The sequence below is a fragment of the Callospermophilus lateralis genome, chromosome X (genome assembly GCF_048772815.1).
Source record: "Callospermophilus lateralis isolate mCalLat2 chromosome X, mCalLat2.hap1, whole genome shotgun sequence".
Taxonomy (NCBI): domain Eukaryota; kingdom Metazoa; phylum Chordata; class Mammalia; order Rodentia; family Sciuridae; genus Callospermophilus; species Callospermophilus lateralis.
In genome coordinates this window covers 82,666,678-82,686,585 of record NC_135325.1, presented here as the reverse complement: position 1 = coordinate 82,686,585, position 19,908 = coordinate 82,666,678, and the positions used below count along the sequence as shown (strand labels likewise).

The following is a 19,908-nucleotide window of genomic DNA, read 5'->3' as shown; positions in this document are numbered from 1 at the left end:
ATGAGAATTCTACCACGGGGCTTCATCTCCAGCCCAATAAAATAATCTTGTAAATAGTATTCCTAAGGTATCCACACCTCCAAATAAATGTGTTCAGTAAGGTTGCAGAGTATAATATCAATATATAAAACGAATTGTATTTCTTTTTTTTTCAGTACTAGGGATTGAACTCAGGAGTGTTCTCCTACTGAACTACATACCCAACATATTTTACTTTTTTTTAAAAAAAATTTGAGACAGGGACTCACTCAGTTGCCAAGGCTGGCCTTGAACTTGCAATCCTCCTGTCTCAGTTTCCCAAGTAGCTGGGATTATAGGCATGCAAAACTGTACCTGGCTATATGAATCATATTCCTATACACTAGCAATGAATCAACTGAAAATGAAATAAAGAAGTTATTTCATTTACATAGCATTAAAAAGAATAAAATGGACTTAGGTGTAGCTCAATGGTAGAGTGCTTGCCTAGTATGTGCAAGGCCTCAAGTTTAATCCTCAGTACTATAAAACAAAAAGAAAAAAATGTTTAGGAATAAAGTTAACTGAATAAGTTCATGAATTACACACTGAAAACTAAAAAAAATTGAAATTAAATTCTTAAATATATGTAAAGACACACTATATTTGTGTATTAGAAGACAATATTGTTAAAGTAGCAGTAATCCTCAAATTGACCTACAGATTCACAGCAAGCCCTTTCAAAATTTCAGCAGACTTCTTTGCAGAAATTGACAAGGTTATCCCAAAATTCATGTGGACATGCAAGGTACCCAAAACAGGCAAAATGATCCTGAAAAAGGAGAAGAAATTCGGAGGCCTCACATTTCTCTTTTTCTAAACTTCTTGCAAAGCTATAGTAATCAAGGCAGTATGCTATTGGCAGAAGACAGACATATATATGTAAAACAATTGAATGTATAGAACTAAACCCTCACATTTATGGTCAATGGACTTTTGAGGAATGTTTCAAAAATCATTCAATACCAAAATAACTGTTTTTCAAGAAAAGGTACAACTGGATATCTTCATGCAAAAGAATGAGCATAAACCCTTATCCTACAAAATGCATTCTATTGTCATGTATAACTAATTAGAACAATTTCTTTAAAAGTAAAAAAAAAAAATTCTTGAAAAATAAATAAATAAAAATCCTGTTCCCTAAAAAAAGAAAAAGAAAAACAAACAAAAAAAAACCCTATCTTACATCATATGAAAACTCAAAATGAATCAAATATCTAAGTGTAAGGAGTGAAACTATAAAAATCAGAAGAAGGGGCTGGGGTTGTGGCTCAGAGGTAGAGCACTAGCCTAGTATGTGTGAGGCACTGGGTTCGATCCTCAGCACCACATAAAAATAAAATAAAGATATGTGTTCACCTATAACTAAAAAATAAATATTTTTTTAAAAGTCAGAAGAAAACATAGGAGTTGGGGCTGAGGTTGTGCTTCAGCAGGAGAGCATTCGCCTAGCACGTGCAAGGCCCTGGGTTCAATCCTCAGCACCAAATAAATAAATAAATAAATGGTATTGTGTCCAACTACAACTAAAAAATAAATGTCAAAAAATCATAGGAGTAAATATTCACAACCATGGGTTAGACAATGTTTCCTTAAATAAGCCATCAAAAGCATAGAAGGGGCTGGGATTGTACCTCAATGGCAGAGTCCTTGCCTAGCACGTGTGAGGTACTGGGTTCAATCCTCAGCACAACATAAATATAAATAAATAAAAAGGTATTGTGTCCATCTACAACTAAAAATATTTGTTTTAAAAAGAAGAAAGATGAAACAGATAAATTGGACTTAGTTAAAAAAATTTTGTACTTCAAAGCACATCATACAAAGATTTAAAAGACAATCCACATAATGGGAGAAAACATTTGCAAATCATTTACATGATAAGGGAATTGACCCTAGAATATATAAAGTTCTCTTACAAGTGAACATCAAAAGAAAAAATAAACCCAACTTAAACAAGGGCAAATGGTTTATTTAGACAATTCTCTGAAGAAGAAGATATACAAATGGTCCCCATGCCAATAAAGATATTTAAATTGTTAGCAATTATGGGAATGCAAATCAGATGACAGGAAGATCCACACCCATTAGAATGAATAAAATAAAGGCAGAAAATAGCGAATTTGGGGAGAATATGGGGAAATTGTAACCCTCATGTGCTGTAGGTGTAAGTGCAAAATGATAAATTTCCCTTGGAAAATAGTTGGGCAGTTTTTAAAAATATTAAGCATATAATTACCATATGACCCAGCAATTTTACTCCTAAGAATATCCTCCAAAAAATTGAAAACAGTGTTCAAACACAAAATTTTACATAAATATCCATAGCAACATTATCTATAGTAGCCAAAGGTGAAAAGAACTCAAATGTTGTGACCAATTAAATGAATTTTTAAAATGTGGTTTACCATTTAATTGAATATTATTAGATGGTAAGATAGTAATGGAGTACTAATGCATCCTACAACATGGATGAACTTTCAAAATACAAGCTATGTGAAATAAACTAGTCACAAAGCCCACATATTGAGCTAGAGGAAGTGGCACACTCCTGTAATCCCAGTCACTTGAGAAACTGAGGCAGGAGGATCACAATTCAAGGATAGACTCAGCAATTTAGCAAGACCCTGTTTCAACATAAACAGCAAAAAGGGCTAGAAATGTGTCTCAGTGGTAGAATGCCCCAGCTTCAAGCTCCAGTACCCTCACCAAACCCATATAGTATATGATAACATTTATATTAAATGTCAACAATATTCAACCATGGAGACAAATTAGTGGTTGCCAGAAAGTTGGGTTGAGGGATGGAGAAAAAAGGGGAATGTATAATGTTTGCTAATGTATAAAGGGTTTCTTTTTTTGGATGATGAGGATGTTATAAAATTAGATAGTGCGATACACAACTCTGGATATACTAAATGCCATTACATTGTATGCTTTAAAAGCACACAAATTTATGGTATGTGAATTATACCTCAATAAAACTGTAAAAAGTACAATTGTTTCCATTTAAGGATCAGGTATTGCCTCTCCCTGGTGGAAGAAGCCCACTGTTATCAACCTTCCTTCTGGAAATGCTACAATATCTGAGACTCATCACTGGTTTCTGCTTTTGACAGATTCCAAACTCGGCTGTAACAATAGTTAGATTAGGTTGGTGAGGGAAGTCGATATTATTGACTTCTTTCATAGCACTATTCTTACTTTGTATGGTCACTTCATACATGGGCCCATGGAACAAACCCTGGCCTAGTGGGATGTGGGAAGAGGCTGACAGACACTACAGAGATGGTCATTTTTTTTCCTCTCAATTATTGAGAGTTTGTTCTGCAGTGGATGCCTTCAGTGGACACACTCAGTATCTGAATAAGCAGATATGGCTAGTTAGAGGGGAATGATGTGGCCTGCTAGCATTTAGATCTCAAGACTCTTCCAATGAGTAAAAACAAAAAGAATCTTGGTCAGGACATTAAACCATGAGGGAGTTGCCCTGGGCCCCTGTTTCTTGACCACCATTCAGGTAGCTTCTGAATGGGAAAATGAAGTGCACTGGTGCCTGAACAAGGCAGGGAGGATGAGCCTGATCTCTTTCACACTGCTTTTGCAGAGCAGACTCCACTGACAATTCTTTCCAAAGAGTCTGGGAAAACACATTAGCAGAGGTGTCTCTCCCTCCTGGAACCTCGACTCTAAACCTTTGTTACTCTAGGATTCGATGGGTAAGTCTTGTCCTTGAAAAATTAATTGAAACAGACTTTTAAAAATTAGAGCACAAGGCTAGCTTAACTATTTTGCAAGCTGAGCCCAGAGATATAACTTTGAATTCTACTTTTTAAAATAGTTTTGTAGTTGTAGATGGACATGATACCTTTATTTTATTTATTTATTTTTATGTGGTGCTGAGGATTGAATCCAGGGCCCCACATGTGCTAGACAAGTGCTCTACCACTGAGCTACAACCCCAGCTCCTGAATTTTATTTTTGATAAATTTTAGTAACATTTAATTGAAAAATTTCATGGCATAACAGGGTGTTCCACTAAGGAAAACACATGTTACCAAAAGTTGAGTATCCCTTAACAGAAAGGCTTGGGGCCAGAAATATTTCAGATTTCAAAGTTTTTTTGGATTTTGGAAGATTTACATAGGATTTACCTGTTGAGCACCCCTAATCCAAAAGTCTGACATGCAGAATGCTCCAAAATATGCATTAGGAGAGGGCCTTTATGCATATTCCTTTGGGGGTCAAATAGGGGTTTTAGCTCTTTGGGGACTGTAGAGAATCAGTTGGGCCTTGTCACCATGAGGACTCCATTATAGAAGAGGTTGTCAGGAGGGAGTACAGTTATAGGTCATAGCATGATGGGACTGCCCAAACAGATATGGTTGTATTCAAAGAAGAATGACACACCTTCTCAGCTCTTGGAGTTCTTCCTGGGCATGGGTAAGAACTACCTTCAACTTCCACTTCAGTGTATAATAAGGTCCAGGGTCCTGCTACTGCAAGGGAGCTAGCTCAAAACATATCACATATTTATCATGCCATCTGATGCACTGTGCAGTCCTGTGAAGCAAGTAATTATCCCCATTTCACAGATGATAAGACTAACTCTTATAGCAAGAACAACCCTGATATAAGTGCCAGGCTGATTTTAGTTCTGAGTCCTAGAGGTATTGTTAACTTTATTTGTTTTACATTCTGATAGCAAGAATTTTAAATATCTTTATTGCCCTCATAATGTTCTTCAATAATTCAGTCACTTATCACATATTGCTTTCTGGTTTTGGTTTTTAAAAATATTATATGGAAAATGTAATCCATATAAGTTAGGGAAAAGTAAATATGAGTGAGCAAAAAGAAAGGAAAGATAAAAGGGAAAGCACCACACACTAGGGAGCAATAAGATGGTAGAGAACCCAGGAGAAGGAGCAACAGTGACTACTGACCTGGTACCACCTAGGGAAGACTCACTTTGGGCACACCAGCAAAGGAATGGCATGAAGTTACCTAATCCTCAGGTGGTAAGACTAACAGGTAGTATCTATTCTTGGTCACCTTGGAGGTCACTATTGCCTACTTTTTTAGTGTACACACTTGCAGAGTTTTCTCTGAGCACAAATGCATTATGCAAACATATTTACATTTTTACAAAAATGGACTGACACTGTATATGTGGTTTTGCAAACTTTTTATTGTTATTATACAATGGACATGCACATGGGTGAAAATCCTGTACTAAAAGAGCGCTGTAGTTGGGTCAAAAGGCTGCTGGTAACAAGAGTGACACCTAAAGCAAAATATCAGCTTAAGGTTAAAGCACAGGACCTGGCAAGTATCTACCAGGGAAAGCAGGGCCGGCAATATCTCATCAGAGAAGTCTGAATCCATGACCAAAGGCATTAAAGGTAGGGAATATCGTGTAAGCCCCTTTGGCCCCTACCTCCGCCCCTCACTCCCCTGACACCCCGCTGGCCCCTTGGGTTGAACGCATCCTGAGCATCTCTTTGCATCCAGTGAAAACTACCCATTTTCTGTTGTTTTTTCCTTAGCTCTTCCTGAGCCCTTGACACATCTGCACATTCTCTCATCATCTCCTCACTGCTCAAATGCCTGTCCTGTAAGTCCTCCTGAGAGTCCTTGGGGGAATCGTCGGTGCCCCTGTCCGTTTTTCTTTTGGCTTTCCGGGGCACATAATCTTCAGCGGGGCGCTTTTCAGCGGCCCGCGGCTCGCTGGCTGGCTTTGCCTGGGATTCTGGCTTGCCCTCCCCTGGTGGCTTGCTCTGACCTTCCGACTTGCCCTGCTTTTCTGCCTTGCCCCCATCTTTCGATTGTCCCTTCTCTTCTGGCTCTCCCTCATCCTCTAGCTTTCCCTCCCTTGCTGGCTTCCCCTCCTCGTCTGGCTTTTCTTCTTCATCTGACTTTCTTTCATCTTCAGGCTCTACTTCGTCTTCTGGCTTTTCCTCGTTTTCCAGTTTTCCTTCATTTTCACGGTAGGGTTTTTCCATGTCGAGATTCCCCCTCCTTCTGTCATGGTGGGTAGGGATGCAGAGAAGAGGAGACAAAAAGGAGACATGGGAGACTGAAGGTCTGGGGGTGTACGCAGGCCCACAGAGTATTGCATCTCGCCCTTGAGAGGGTTCCCCTAAGCTGATCCGGCCCTCCGAGTGTGCCTCTGCAGGTCCCTTACCCCACACTCCTCCCTGACAGGGAGCCAACCATTCCTGTCACCTTCTCCATGCCGCTTCAGCATGGCGAGGTGCGTGTAATCCATGTGGTGGGGGTGGGCGGTGGGGCACCACAGTCTGCCCGGGCCGTGTCCTCTGCACTCACACCCCTCTGGGTCCCTGTCCATGCTCCCTCCTCCCTCCCCTCCCCCCACTGACCTGCAGGGATCCTGGGCGGGTTGCTCCTCAGCTCCTCTCTTCAGGCCCTGCAGAGCACTGGGAACAACAGAAGCACAAACCTGCAGACAGACAGGATGCGGGGGCGGGAGAGGCGCTCTCAGGACTGACAGGGACTCTTTCCTGAATCCAGGCCCACCTCACTCAACCTTTTCCTCTGCTACCCTCTCCCGCACCCCAGCCGCCATTTCTTTTCAGGCCTTGGGCACCAAACCAGGATGCTTTCCAAACTACGTTTGGGTCTGCATGTCCCCCTTCCCGGAGGCGACCTGTCCAACCCATTCCCCTTTCACTCAAGTCGTTCAATTTGTGTTCGCAGGCGCAGAGCGTGAGAAGGGGTTATCCCCAGAATGCGTCTACGTTTCACTGCCGCACTGCGGGGAAGCCCCCCCACCATGGTTTGCTCTAAAATGGATGGAGAGATGGGGGTCCAGAAAGCAGCTGGGCCACTGCGAGGGCCCACCCTCCCCAACTGCTCTGCACCCCTCTTCTCACCGATATCGCAGATCCCTTCCCCAGCCCCCTGCCCGCTGCTGCGGGATCCTGCCACCCACCTCCACCCCTGCCCCGGGTCCGCTGGCAGTGCCCGCCTGTTTACTGACCTGCGAGGACCCGGGACAGGCCTGCGCCTCCTCGGGCTCGCAGAAGCCCGCTCGCTGCTCGCCCGCCGCCCAGCTCAGCTCAGGGAGCTGGTTCCGCGCGGGCGCCGGGACCGGACCGCAGGGCGGGCGGGCGGGCGCGGGGGCTGGTGCCCACGTCGGCGCCCGGCCGGTCACGTGAACGTCGCGTCACCCGAGCTCGCCCCCCCTCCTGCCTGACCCACCTCACCACCCCCCATCCCCGAGGGGCTGAGAAGATGCGGACAGTGGGGAATGTATGTGGCAAATGGGGAGGGGGGAGGGAAGACTTCTTAACTCCAGGTGCTTTACCTGGTGTATCTCACCACATCGTCGTACAGCATACCTCTCAGATGCCCATTAAAGTTGTGACAGCTGATCAGAGAGCATATCCGATTTTGTTGAGAGCGCTCAGCTCCTGAACCCCAACAACTGTTTTTCAAAACCAGCTCTGCCTGATTCTAGAGCCCGGTGGTTTCTCCGGGAAGCTGAGCTGCCACCCTGAACTGGAGCGTTCCCTAGGGTTCTGTCCTGGGCCTCCTTTCTCCTCAAGTTCTCTTTAGCTGGGTGTTCTCATTCGTTTGCCTCTAAAAACTGAACTCCCAAATTTGCATCTCCATATTTTCTCCCCAAACCTCAGATTTATTTTTCCTTTATCACCAAAAATACTAGTGTTTACTGATACTCTTTCCAACATACCATATGAAATACGTTTAAGGATTCACTAATATCATAGTTGAGAAGTAGTATCTCAGTGGCTTTTCCTTTTGCCTTTCTCTATGTTCAAAGGCAATTTAAATATCTTTCTGTGTGCATTGTCTATTCATGGCTTTTCCATATTTTTCTAGTGGGAATTTATACAGTAACTTTATTAAACCTGTTGTATATGTTGCAAATATTACCTTCTAGCTTGTCAGCTGTGTTTTGGCTTTGCTTATGGCATTTTCTGCCGTGCATTGAAAAATGTAGTCAAATATATTAAGCGTTTCTCACCTCTATGCTTTCATTCATAATTAAGAAATCTTTTCCTACTTATGGTCAGAGAAGTATTAACCTGTGTTTTCTTCTCATATGAATATTGTTTTGTTTATATTTAGAGTTTATACTTTGTAGGTATGAGGTATGGATCTCCACTCCACAAGGCCAATGTTCTTTTTCTAACTAGTTTCTCAGTTGTTCCTGCATCATTTATTTAAAAGTCCATCTTTGCCCCTGTGATTTGAGATGCTACCTTTATTACATGCTAAATTTTCATATGTATTTGGGAAGCTTTCTGGGCTTTTTATTCTATTGCATTGGTGTGTTTGATATTCATACTACCAGTTTGAATTATAGATGATTATATTAAGTTCACATATCTGGAAGAGCTACTACCCCCCAATAATTTTTCTTTTTCAGATTTTCCCTATATGTTCTTGCATATTTACTTTTCCGTCTGAACTTTAAAGTCAACTTGATTCAGATACATTTTAAATAACTATTAGACATATCCACTCAGATATCTCTGGAATACCTCAAATTCAGTGTCCCCAAGTGATTTCATCATCTTTCATTTCCTTTCTTCCCACACAATCTCCCTCTCTTCTTTCCTTTATCTTAGTTGATGGTCGCAGAAACCACACAGTTGCCCATGCAAAAGTCTGGGAATCATCCCTGATTCCCTTTTTCTCCCTGTGACCAAGTACAGTCACATATTACTTGATAATGGGCATACATTCTGAGATTTGTATCAATTGGCAATTTTGGCATTGTGCAAACATCATATAAGGTATTTATATAAAATAGGATAACTACAGTGCCATTAGGTGACATAATCTTATGGAATCACTATTATATATGAAGTCCATCATCTATCAAAATATCATTGTGTGGCACATAATTATACTCTTACAAATCCTTTTAGTTCTCCCCCATTTCTACTCTTATTGTGCACTTTCAGACAACCAACTCCTCTTTTTTGGCCCACAGTGTCAGGTCCCTTTCTGGTTTTAGTATCTCAAGTCTTGCTGTCCTCTAATATATTCATTTTTCTAAAATATTTTATATCATATTGTCTCCATACCTTTTCTTGTTCCATCTCTTGAAGCAACTATTGGTAATACATTATCTCTCATTCAGAAGCTATTCTATATGTCAGGTTAAAAAGGGTCCCTGTCCTTAGTTTGATTATATTCAAATCATTTTTTAGTCATTATTGAAGATCTAAAGTAAACTTTGAATTTTGTTGAGATAATTGATAAGAAATGTGTCTTTTGGATGTTTAGACAATTAGGAGGCCAGATTTCCAGATGGGATGACTCAGTCTTACAAAGCTGTGAATTCTATCTACCCATCTTAACACATGAGAGCTTCTAATAATAAATAATTAAAACAGTGTGGTACTGGTTTATCTTCTAGTAGAAGATAAGAATGCTCTTCTATACTCCTAGGTTTTAATGCACTTTTAATATGTGGATAAGGTAGCATTTCAATATAGTGCCAAAAAACTGGCCTATCAGTACATGGACATTTTACTCTAACTTCATAGCCCAGGACCCTAAACCTAAGGAGATAATTCATCTTTGTTATCATCATCATCAAGAGGTTTTGTTGTTATTTTATGTGCATCACATCATATGGTTACCATATTACATACACTTTGACAGCCAGTCTCATTATTTACTGTGGAGGTCAAAAACTAAAATACCAGCTTTGCAACTTATTGGTTGTGTGAACTTGGAAAAGTTCCTAAAACTCCATGAGCCTTAGTTTTCTTATCTGGAAAGTTGGAATAACATTATCAGCATCAGAGGATTATTGTGAATTCTAAACAAAAATGCTTATAGAAGTGTTCAACATATAGTAAGTAGATCTTTAAAAAATGTTGTTTTGAACCTTATCTCGAACTCCCATTAAAGATATAATTTTGTAGTAAGAGGAACTAATATATATAATATGAGCTTCAGTGACATCAGATCAACAGATGATTGGATAGGAGAAAAACACACTGCACTATCAATGACTCTTCTGCCCCATTATGTTACCTTCTAGATGAACATCTGGGAAGCGCAGGTATATGAGAAACAGAAATACAAGTTACTGTGGATGCTGCTTCTGTTTGGACCAAATACTGGAATCAGGAGATCCCTTTGAATTTCCAGAGAAAAAAAAAATCACTACTTTGTGTCCTTGAGTAAGTCACTTCTATTGTGTTGCCTCCACATCTGAAACACATGGAAATAATAATACATCTTGGGCCCTCAATAAAATGCAGTCATAAGGATTTCTTATACATCCACCAGAGTATGTGAGGATGGGGGAGGCACAAAGACCAATCACAAAGAAACAGTACTTTTCCTCTGGAGACCTCTGAGACATTCACCATTACTTAGTGCTTGCTAAGTGTCTTGAATGGAGACAGCTGCTTTATATAGGTCAGTGGGGTAATAAGGTGCCCTCTCACCAATCTATGAAGTAAGGATTCATTGCCTCATTGAATCAACTAGGAACCTGAGGCTCAGTGTTTATTCACAGTTAAGAATTTTTAAAATTATTATTATTATTTTATTGACAGTTCTGGGGATGGAACCCCTGGCCTTGAGCACACTAAGCTATCTCCCTATCCTGTTTAAGAGTTTAAGTTTACACAAGCTGGATAGTGCCAGGTCATAGAATTAGGCCGTCTCTATGTTCCTCTGTTATCTCCCACTTTCTCAATTTCTTTCTCTGTTGGGTGATGAGTTAATATTTATTTCTTCAGGAGCCTAAGGATGCCTATCACTTCCTTGCATCCCTAAATGGAAAGGGCTATGTCTCAGAGCAGGGCACAACCTTGTTGGAAGATATGCTCTCTCAGTAGGCAGAAAACTTCTTTACATGAGGCCATCTGTGGAAAGGGCTAAAGGGAAGGATGGAATCTTGGGTCAACAGGGGCTCAAAGAAGACAATGGTGATATTGGTCTGAAATATACAGAGAAAGCTTTCAAAAGGAAATGGGGGCTGGGGATGTGGCTCAAGCAGTAGCGTGCTTGCCTGGCATGTGTGGGCACTGGGTTTGATCCTCAGCACCACATAAAAATAAAATAAAGATGTTGTGTCCACTGAAAACTAAAAAATAAATATTAAAAAATTCTCTCTCTCTCTTTAAAAAAAAAAAAAAAAAAAGGAAATGGACCTTGACCTAAGCCCCAGAAGATGGTCAGGATGTAGAAAGAGGGAGGGAGCAACTAGCCTGTTTTGACTACAAATCCCAACCTGACATTAATTAACTTTGCCTATCTTTACAAAAGGATCAGGTAACGTCAACTTGAAATCAAAGTATCATCTGATTTTTCTCTCCCAGTCAACAAGTCCCCTTCTTGCTTCAGGGTATCTCCTTAATCTATAACTACCTTAAAACCTCATAATCTCATGTCTGAACTCTATGATAGTTCCTTCTTTAGTTTTCCTGCTTCCTTACCTACCCACTTCCATTCCAATAAATTTTGTATATTACCATCAAGTTAAACTTGACCCTCTCCCAGTTTCAACATGTTATCATCCTGCTCGAAGGCCCTGAATGGCAAGCCCGTCGCTTACAGAGCAAAACCTATTCTCTTAATCCTAACATTAAGCATCATCAGAATTGTGCCCCAGGACACACATTCATGTGCTAGTCATGTACTTCTCTGCTTTCACTACTTGTGACCCAAGCACACTATATTTGTTTCTTATTGTCTTTACATGCCATTTTCTTCCTGCTACCTGCTCTCTTATTCCTCCCAGATCCTGGTCCTTCTCATTATTAGAGGTCTGGTATTCATCCTCTTTCATTCGTCCTTTGAACCCCCCCAGCTGGAAGTGATCTTTCCCTTCTCTGTGCCTACTGCACATAGGGTCTACACCCCTCATGTGGCCTTTAACAAAGGCTACCTTGTACCCATCTCTCCTCCTCCTCTTCCTTCTTGTTGTCCCTCCCCACTCTCTCTGTAGAAAGAGTTATCTCATCAGAAAGGTGGTCAGATGTAGCAGATCAAATGTGATCTTATCCTGCATTACAGGTCTCTATGCTGGTACATGGTGATTTACTCAGAAATCTATCTCAGAAGTAGCTGTTTACCTATTGGCTCACAGCTTAATCTGCTTTCTGAGTGCACAAAAATTGGAGCAGATGGGGGTTTTTGTTTGTTTGTTTTGCTTTTTTTTTTTTTGGTACTGGGGATTGAATCCAGGAGCACTTAACAACCAAGCTACATCCCCAGCCCTTTTTATTTTTTTTTTTTTAATTTTGAGACAGGGTCTCACTATGTTGTGCAGGCTAGCTTCAAATTCCCAGGCTCGAGTGATCATTCTGGCTCAACCTCCCAAGTAATTGGGACTACATATATATGACACCAAGCTGGACATGTATCTTGGGTTTACATCATCTAGATTGACTAGTAAACTTTAAGATATGAATATAGATTATTATAGTGATTCCAGACAGTAAGCACACTTACGGCCCTGACCAAAGCAAACAAAATATTCCATCATCCTAGGCCTAAAGTTAATCCAGTAAGTAATTGCTCAAGTATAATATCCAGAAATCAGAAATAACCAGAGGTACAAGAAAAAAGACATTATGAGTAATAAGTAGTAGAGACAACAGGTAGCACAAACAGATCCATGAGATTTGAATTACTTGATTACGACTATTAAACCATAAAGCTTAGAGTATTTGGTTATACAAAATCTAATCTTGGAGATTTCAACAGGGAACTCAAAATCAGAAAATTTGAAAAACAAGCAAAGGGAAGTTATTTTAGTAAACAACTTACAAAACTTAGCTGAAATTAGTAACTAAATAGATGGTTTAACAGGAGTTATGCAGCTTGAAATTAAAGAACTAGAAATGGTGTTCAGAAGAAACTTACCCATAAAGCTGCACAGAAAGTAAAGAAGATGAGGACTAATAGAAGGGAAATTATGAGATGTAGAAGAAAAAAAAAGATTGAACATGTTCAACTGAACTTTCATAAGAAAAAGATAAATGGAATTGTTCAGAAGCAATCTCCAAAAATATTATGACTGAAAAATTTTCAAAACAAATGAAAGATGCTGATATATAGATCCAAGAGTCCCAACATATCCCAAAGAGAAACTCACCAAATGCACCGTACAGCAATCTTCCCTTACCTATGGTTTTGTTTTCAGTTACCTCCAGTCAATCATAATTCAAAAACATTAAATGGAATATTCCAGAAATAATAAGTTTTAGATTGCCTACTGCTCTGAGTAGCACAATGAAATCTCAGGCTATCCCACTCCATCCCTTTCTCCAGCACATCCATGCTATATATTATATCCATCTGAGTCACTTAGTCTCATTTATCAAATCTACTGTTATGGTATCACAGTACTGTGTTCAAGTAATCCTTATTTTACTTAGTAGTGAACCCAAGGCACAAAAGTAGTGATTACTGCAATTCAGACATGCCAAAGAGAAGACATAAAGTACTTCCCTGAAGTGAAAAGGTAGGAGTTCTCAACTTAACTTAATAAGTAAAAATATCATGTTCTAGGCTAGGGTTGTGGCTCAGAGGTAGAGCGCTCGCCTAGCACATGAGAGGCCCTGGGTTTGATCCTCAGCACCACCACATAAAAATAAATAAATAAAGGTATTGTGTCCAACTTCAACTAAAAAATAAATATTTAAAAAATATCATATACTGAGGTTGCTAAGATCTATGGTAAGAATTAATCTTCTATCTATGAAATTTTGGAGAAAGAAAAAGAAATTCATGCTAGTTTTACTGTTGCACCTCAACAGCAAACATTATGGCCACTGTACATGGTAAGGTGCTTAGTTAAATTATAGAAAAAACATTAAATTATGAAGTTTGGTACTACCTACTGTGTTAGATCTGGGTTTTGGAACATGTCCTCTGAAGATGGGGGTGGGGGTACTAATGTAGTGCATTTGTAGAGAATCAAAGACAAATAGAAAATTTTAAAGTAGCCAGAAAAAATAGATTATGCCTTGAAAGAAATAATTTAGACTGATTGCTGATTTCTCAACAGTAACAATGGCAACATGAAGAAAGTCAAATATAGGTTGTGTTTTCCAAAAAAGTGCCAACCTAGACATTGATAACCATCAATAATACACTTCAGAAATTAAGATGAAATAAAGACTTTTACAAATAAACAAAAAGTGAGAATGCTTGACACCAGCAGGTATGAAGTAAAGGAAATCCTAGAGAACACTTTTCAGATAAAAGGAAAATGATCTCAGATGGAAGATTGGAGAGGGAAGGAATATGAAGCAATTAAAAAAATAAATATCTACATAAATTTAAATCAATATTTATAAAACAATAATATTATCATATTGCTAATCCATTTTGACAAAAATATGAGTTAAGAGGGTGAGATTAAAAGTATTTAAAATGTAATATTTTGGGAATGTGTAAAATTATAATAAATCAAAGAAGTCTCTATTCCTATTTGATAATAGTTTGTTATGAATATATTCTGAACATAATAAATTATATCTATTCATGTTTTGAGATAATCATATAGTTAGACTTTATTCTCTTAATATAATGAATTATATCAATTGATTTTCAAATGTTATATCTATCTTTCAACTCTTGAATACTTTAACTTGTTTTCAGTATATTATTCTTTTCATAAATGGTAGATTTTTTTCTCTTATAGGATTTTTTTATCAGCTATGTTAACAAGAAAGATTGGCTTGGATATTTCCTTTCCCATAATGGCCTTGTTAAAGTATAAGTATTAGCATTTAATAAGCCAAGAATGCATGCTTTAAAATGATCCTAAAGAGAAAACTATCTGGGAGTGGTGATGGATGCCTGTAATCCTAGCGACTCTGGAGACTGAGGCAGGGGGATTGAAATTTCCAGGCCAGCCTCAGCAACATAGCAAGACACTGTCTCAAAAAGGACTGAACTTGGGCTGGGGTTGTGGCTCAGTGGTAGAGTGCTCACCTAGCATGCACGAGGCACTGGATTCAATCCTCAGGACCACATAAATGTAAAATAAAGATTTTGTGTCTACCTAAAAAACTAAAAAATAAATAAAATTTTAAAAAAGAAAAAAAAAAGGACTGAAATTAGATTTGGGGTTGAAGTGCATGTGTGCGCACACCACACACACACACACACACACACACACACACACTCATGTACACATAATATGCTACTTGAGATTTGACATCATGCAAGTTTCTTTCTTTGTCTAAGCATCATTTTCTTCATATTATTTAATTATAACTTAACTTTTTCCATAGAGTTTTGAGATGATAAAGTGAATTTCATGGATAGAAAATTGTTGTAATTAATGTGGATGTTATTATTATAATAATTATGCAGCAAAACTGGATATGATTTGCATCATGTTATGAAAAAGTGCTTCACATTGGTGTTCCAAAAACACTACTTTGGCAGGACATTTTCCAAACTACTTTCCCCAATAATTTGACCTGATCTTTGAACTTAACATATTTCAAGCTATTCTTTAATTCAACAAATCTTGGCTGAATGAATGAATGATGCTACCAAAAAAGGACTGGAGATGTAACTCAGTGGTAAACTGCCCCTGGGTTCAATTCCCAGCACCTATATATGAAAGAAAACTAATATGGATCATATGGGATAAACAGAAGGAATTTGATACAATGATCAATTTATACCTATTACTATCAATAATTACAGTAATGCAAATGGTCTACGTGTAACAAATTAAAAACAAAGATTTTTAGACTGGAAAAAAAGCCCAACTATATGCTCCTTACAAAAGGCAAACCTGAGGGACTAGTGAGGTAGCTCAGTGGCAGAGAATGTACATCCTAAGGCCCTAGGTTCAATTCTCAATACCAAAAAAGAAAATTAAAAAAAGACAAACCTGAAAGATGAAGATTCATGAAGATTGAAAGTAAATATATAGAAAAATCATAACATGGAAAGACTAATCAAAATAAAGCCATTGGAGTTATATTAATAATAAAATAAACTTTAAAGCAAACAGAATTAGAAGAGTTAAGGAGTGTCACTTCATTATAATATTTAAATATTTTTATGCATCTATTAACTTGATCTCAAAACAAAATTTTTAAAATTTCCAGAATTACAAGGATAAACAACTTTTCTATATTATTGTTAACACCCTTCTCTCTGTAACTGATAAAAGAAAAAATCAGTAGAGATACAAATTAAATGAACAAAATCATGAGTAAATTTGACCTACAGTGACATTTAAAACACTGAACAATGACAGCACTCTGCATATTTGTTTAAAATGAATGCAAATCATTTACTAAAATTGAATAGATTCTAGGTTATAAAATAAATCTTAACAAATTTCATTAAAAAAACTGAAATAAGGGGATTGAGAATTTAGCTCAGTGGCAAAGCACTTGCCTAGCACATGCAAGGTCCTAAGTTTGGTCCTTGCCCCCCCCCCCAAAAAAAAAAAACAATAACCCTGAAATAATATAGAGTAACTTCTTTGTCACAGTGTAATTAAGCAAGAATCAATAGTAAAAATAATTACAAAATGTTTGGAATTTAAATAACAAATTTGTCCAATGAAAAATTTTAAAATGTTTGCAGTGAAGGGTAATTAAAATTACATATCAAACATTATTTGAAAGAAAAAAGCTTGAGGACTATAACTGAATCATACCTAGAGAGAAATTTATAACATGAAGTACACATATTAGAATAGAAGAAACACTGAAAATCAATGACCCAGGCAACTAGCTTCAGAATATGGAAACAGAAAACAATCTATACCAAATGAATTAGAGGCAAGGAGACATAAATCTACAAGCAGAATTTAATGAAATAGAAAACAGACATACAATAAAATACATCAACAAAACTAAAGTTGATTATTTAGTAAATGATAATAAAAGTAAGAAATACATAGTCTGGCCTGTGATAAAATGAAAATGAACAAATAATAAATGGCAGGAACAAAAATTGAAGTATTTCCTCAAAACCTACAGATTTAAAAATATATAAAAAATAATTTTATGTCAATAATTTCAAATTTTAAATAAATATATGAATTTCTAATGATATGCATCTTATAAATATTGAAACACAAATAATTAAAATTCTTATTTATTCTTTAAATATAAAAGAAAAAATCCAAAATTTAAAATCTTTTAAGATGTTTTCCACCAAGAAAATTTCAGACCCAGATAACTTCTGTAGTGAATACTTCTACACATACATCTTTTTAAAAGGTTTTTACAAATATTGTTTATTTTAATGAAGCTGGTACAGACAATGTCCATTTAAAACACATATCCCAGGCCAAAAGTACAAATAAAATAAAAGTAGCAGTGTTCTGTTGTATACAGTTCTGCATAAATAACTTTATTAACTGCTAATGAAAATTAGTACTTTTCCAGGATCTTCTGACAAGAATTTTTTTTTTAATTTTAAAACGTTTTCTCTTCAGTGAAGCCATCTTTAGAGTTAGTTTTTACTCTCCCCATGTCTGTTTGTCTTGACTCCAAAGCTGATATTCCTCCTCTTTTGGTCCAGACCCTCAGATTTTAAAAGTAGCATCAGGTTAAGGAAAGGTCATTTTCCCACAGTTTAGTTCTCTGAAAAACTTCCATCTCTCACTGAAAGTCACAGTCCAGGAGTGAAGCAGTCACATGCTAGAACTTCAGGGCCAATTGGAAAGTCATTATAGACAGTCACATTGGTCAATCTTATTTACCACCAAAAGTCTGAAAATGTACAGTCCTGAAAAAGGTGGCCTCTCTGTAAAGATGTGTAATTTTTTAAAAGGAGAGGCAATATGAAAGGAGCTGAGGTTTGATCACCAAAAACTCAGCACAATGAAAACAAACAATAATGAATAATGAGCACTAGAATTCAAATTACCAGATGTTGTAAAGAGATGGGTGCCAGTTTTCAATTCCATTTGAACACCATATTACAAAAGAACTATTTTTTTAAAATAAAAAATGATTAAGGGAAAATTAAAAAATAAAAGAATATCTAAACCGTTGAATGGTTTGTTCCTGATAAACTTCAATCACATCTTCTTCCTCCATTTCCAGTTCTTTTGGAGTATGATTATCAGCAATTCTCTGACCTTCAAATAGAAACCCGAGTGAATTCATTGGAACTCCCTGTCTTTGACAGTATGATTCTTTGAGTTTCTTGAGATGTGTTGTCATTTTCACTTTCAAGTGAATCTCACTGCTATCCTGTCCAATTACTTTGTATTTAATGCATTCTCCTTCTTTCTTATCCCCCAAATCCTCAGTTGAAGGTTTTGCCTCCTGATCAGACATGGTGACTGTGGCTTCACCTGGGGGTCTCCGCACAGCAGCGGCCTTGGGTAGGTAGAACTGGCTCCGGGGTTTACAATCCTTCCACACATACATCTAAGGAAGAAAATAGTATTCATCTAAAAGAGTCTTTTAGAGAATTATAGAAGAGGAAATACTCTGAATGCCATTTAAGAGTACAGTATAACCTTAATATCAAAACCTAACAAGGCTATTATGGGAAAGGAAAAACCCAGGCCAATCTTTCTTGTTAACATAGCTGAAAAAAAATCCTATATGAGAAAAAATTCTACCATATATGAAAAGAATAATATACTGCAAACAAGTTAAAGTATTCAAGAGTTGAAAGATAGATATAAAATTTGAAAATCAATTGATATAATTCATTATATTAAGAGAATAAAGTTTATATGGTTATCTCAAAACATGAGTAGATATAATTTACTAATATTCAGCATGAATTCATAATATAAACCATTATCAAATAGGAATAGAGACTTCCTTGATTTATTAAAATAAATTTGTAAAACACACGTAGAAAACATCAAATTCAATGGTGAGAATTGAAATCTTTCTCTTTGAAATTAAGAATAAGACAAGGAAGCCCTAGATCTTTTCAAAATACTGCAAGTCATAGAAAGTAAAAGAAAAGAAATCAAAACAGAGGAAAGGAAGTATTGGAAAGGAATAAACTAAACAGTCCCACACAGACAAGATGATTTTGTAATTTAGGAAATCTAAAAGAATCTATATGTGTATTTTACAATGAATGAGTTTAAGTGCTCAGGATACAACAATATACAAAATTTCAATTTCATTTTTTAAAAAAATAGCTTGAGATATAATTCACAACTTACGAAGTCCACCCTTTTAAGATGTGCAATTCCATAGTTTTTAGTATATCCATAAGATTGTGCAATCAACACCACTATCTAATTTTAGAATTTTTTTTTTTCTCTCCAGGAAAAGAAGTTCTGTAGCGCTTAACAGTGAAATCCCATTTCCTCCCCATCAGGCTCTAGCAACTACTAATGTACTTTCTATCTCTTGGATTTGCCTTGCTGGACATTTGGTATAAATGGAGCATATAACAATTTTTTTTTTAAAAAAGCAAATATTAGTTTTATCAGCACCAATCTCCAAATGACAGTATTCAAATATTTGCTTATAGAACACAGGTGCTGAAGGGAAAATATAATTTATGACACAGAAACCATATTCTAAAGTTAATTTAGAAAAAATGTAAGCATTATGTATTCATTATTATGGTCACTGGAACAATCTGAATGAGATCCTGGCTCTGCCATGTAATAATGATTTGACCTTGAACAAGGTGCCTAAAGTCTTTCTGCACCTCAGTTCCCTCAATTTATAATGAAAACAATAACATAATCTATTTCATAGGATTATTACAAAAATTGACACATTTAGGTCATTAGAGAGTGCCAACAGGAAATATTAGCTGTTTTTCAATGCTCCATAACCTATACATTGCATGGCCAATGCCAATATCTAATAATTAAGTATAACACAATCCAATCAGGATAAAAAAGGATTAGTTTGTTTTCAAATAATTGGAAAAAGTAAAAAGGAG

General features: G+C 37.1%; 2 protein-coding genes across 2 annotated transcripts; both read right to left on the bottom strand.

Annotated features, from left to right (window-relative positions):
- Positions 1 to 5,417: 5,417 nt before the first annotated feature.
- Positions 5,418 to 7,094, bottom strand: Tceal3 (transcription elongation factor A like 3). The gene is made up of 3 exons (XM_077107535.1): positions 7,022 to 7,094; positions 6,402 to 6,481; positions 5,418 to 6,042 (listed from the first exon to the last, which is right to left on the bottom strand). Exon 3 carries the CDS (start codon positions 6,021 to 6,023, stop codon positions 5,418 to 5,420), a length of 606 nt encoding a protein of 201 aa, XP_076963650.1. The 5' UTR covers positions 6,024 to 6,042; positions 6,402 to 6,481; positions 7,022 to 7,094.
- Positions 7,095 to 17,999: 10,905 nt separating this feature from the next.
- On the bottom strand, positions 18,000 to 18,369 carry LOC143403396 (small ubiquitin-related modifier 1). Its single transcript, XM_077106470.1, has one exon. It carries the CDS (start codon positions 18,315 to 18,317, stop codon positions 18,000 to 18,002), a length of 318 nt encoding a protein of 105 aa, XP_076962585.1. The 5' UTR covers positions 18,318 to 18,369.
- Positions 18,370 to 19,908: the final 1,539 nt, after the last annotated feature.

Excerpts from the sequence above, each read along its gene's own strand:
- Tceal3 (XM_077107535.1), bottom strand. The coding sequence starts at position 6,023 with ATGGAAAAACCCTACCGTGAAAATGAAGGAAAACTGGAAAACGAGGAA.
- LOC143403396 (XM_077106470.1), bottom strand. The coding sequence starts at position 18,317 with ATGTCTGATCAGGAGGCAAAACCTTCAACTGAGGATTTGGGGGATAAG.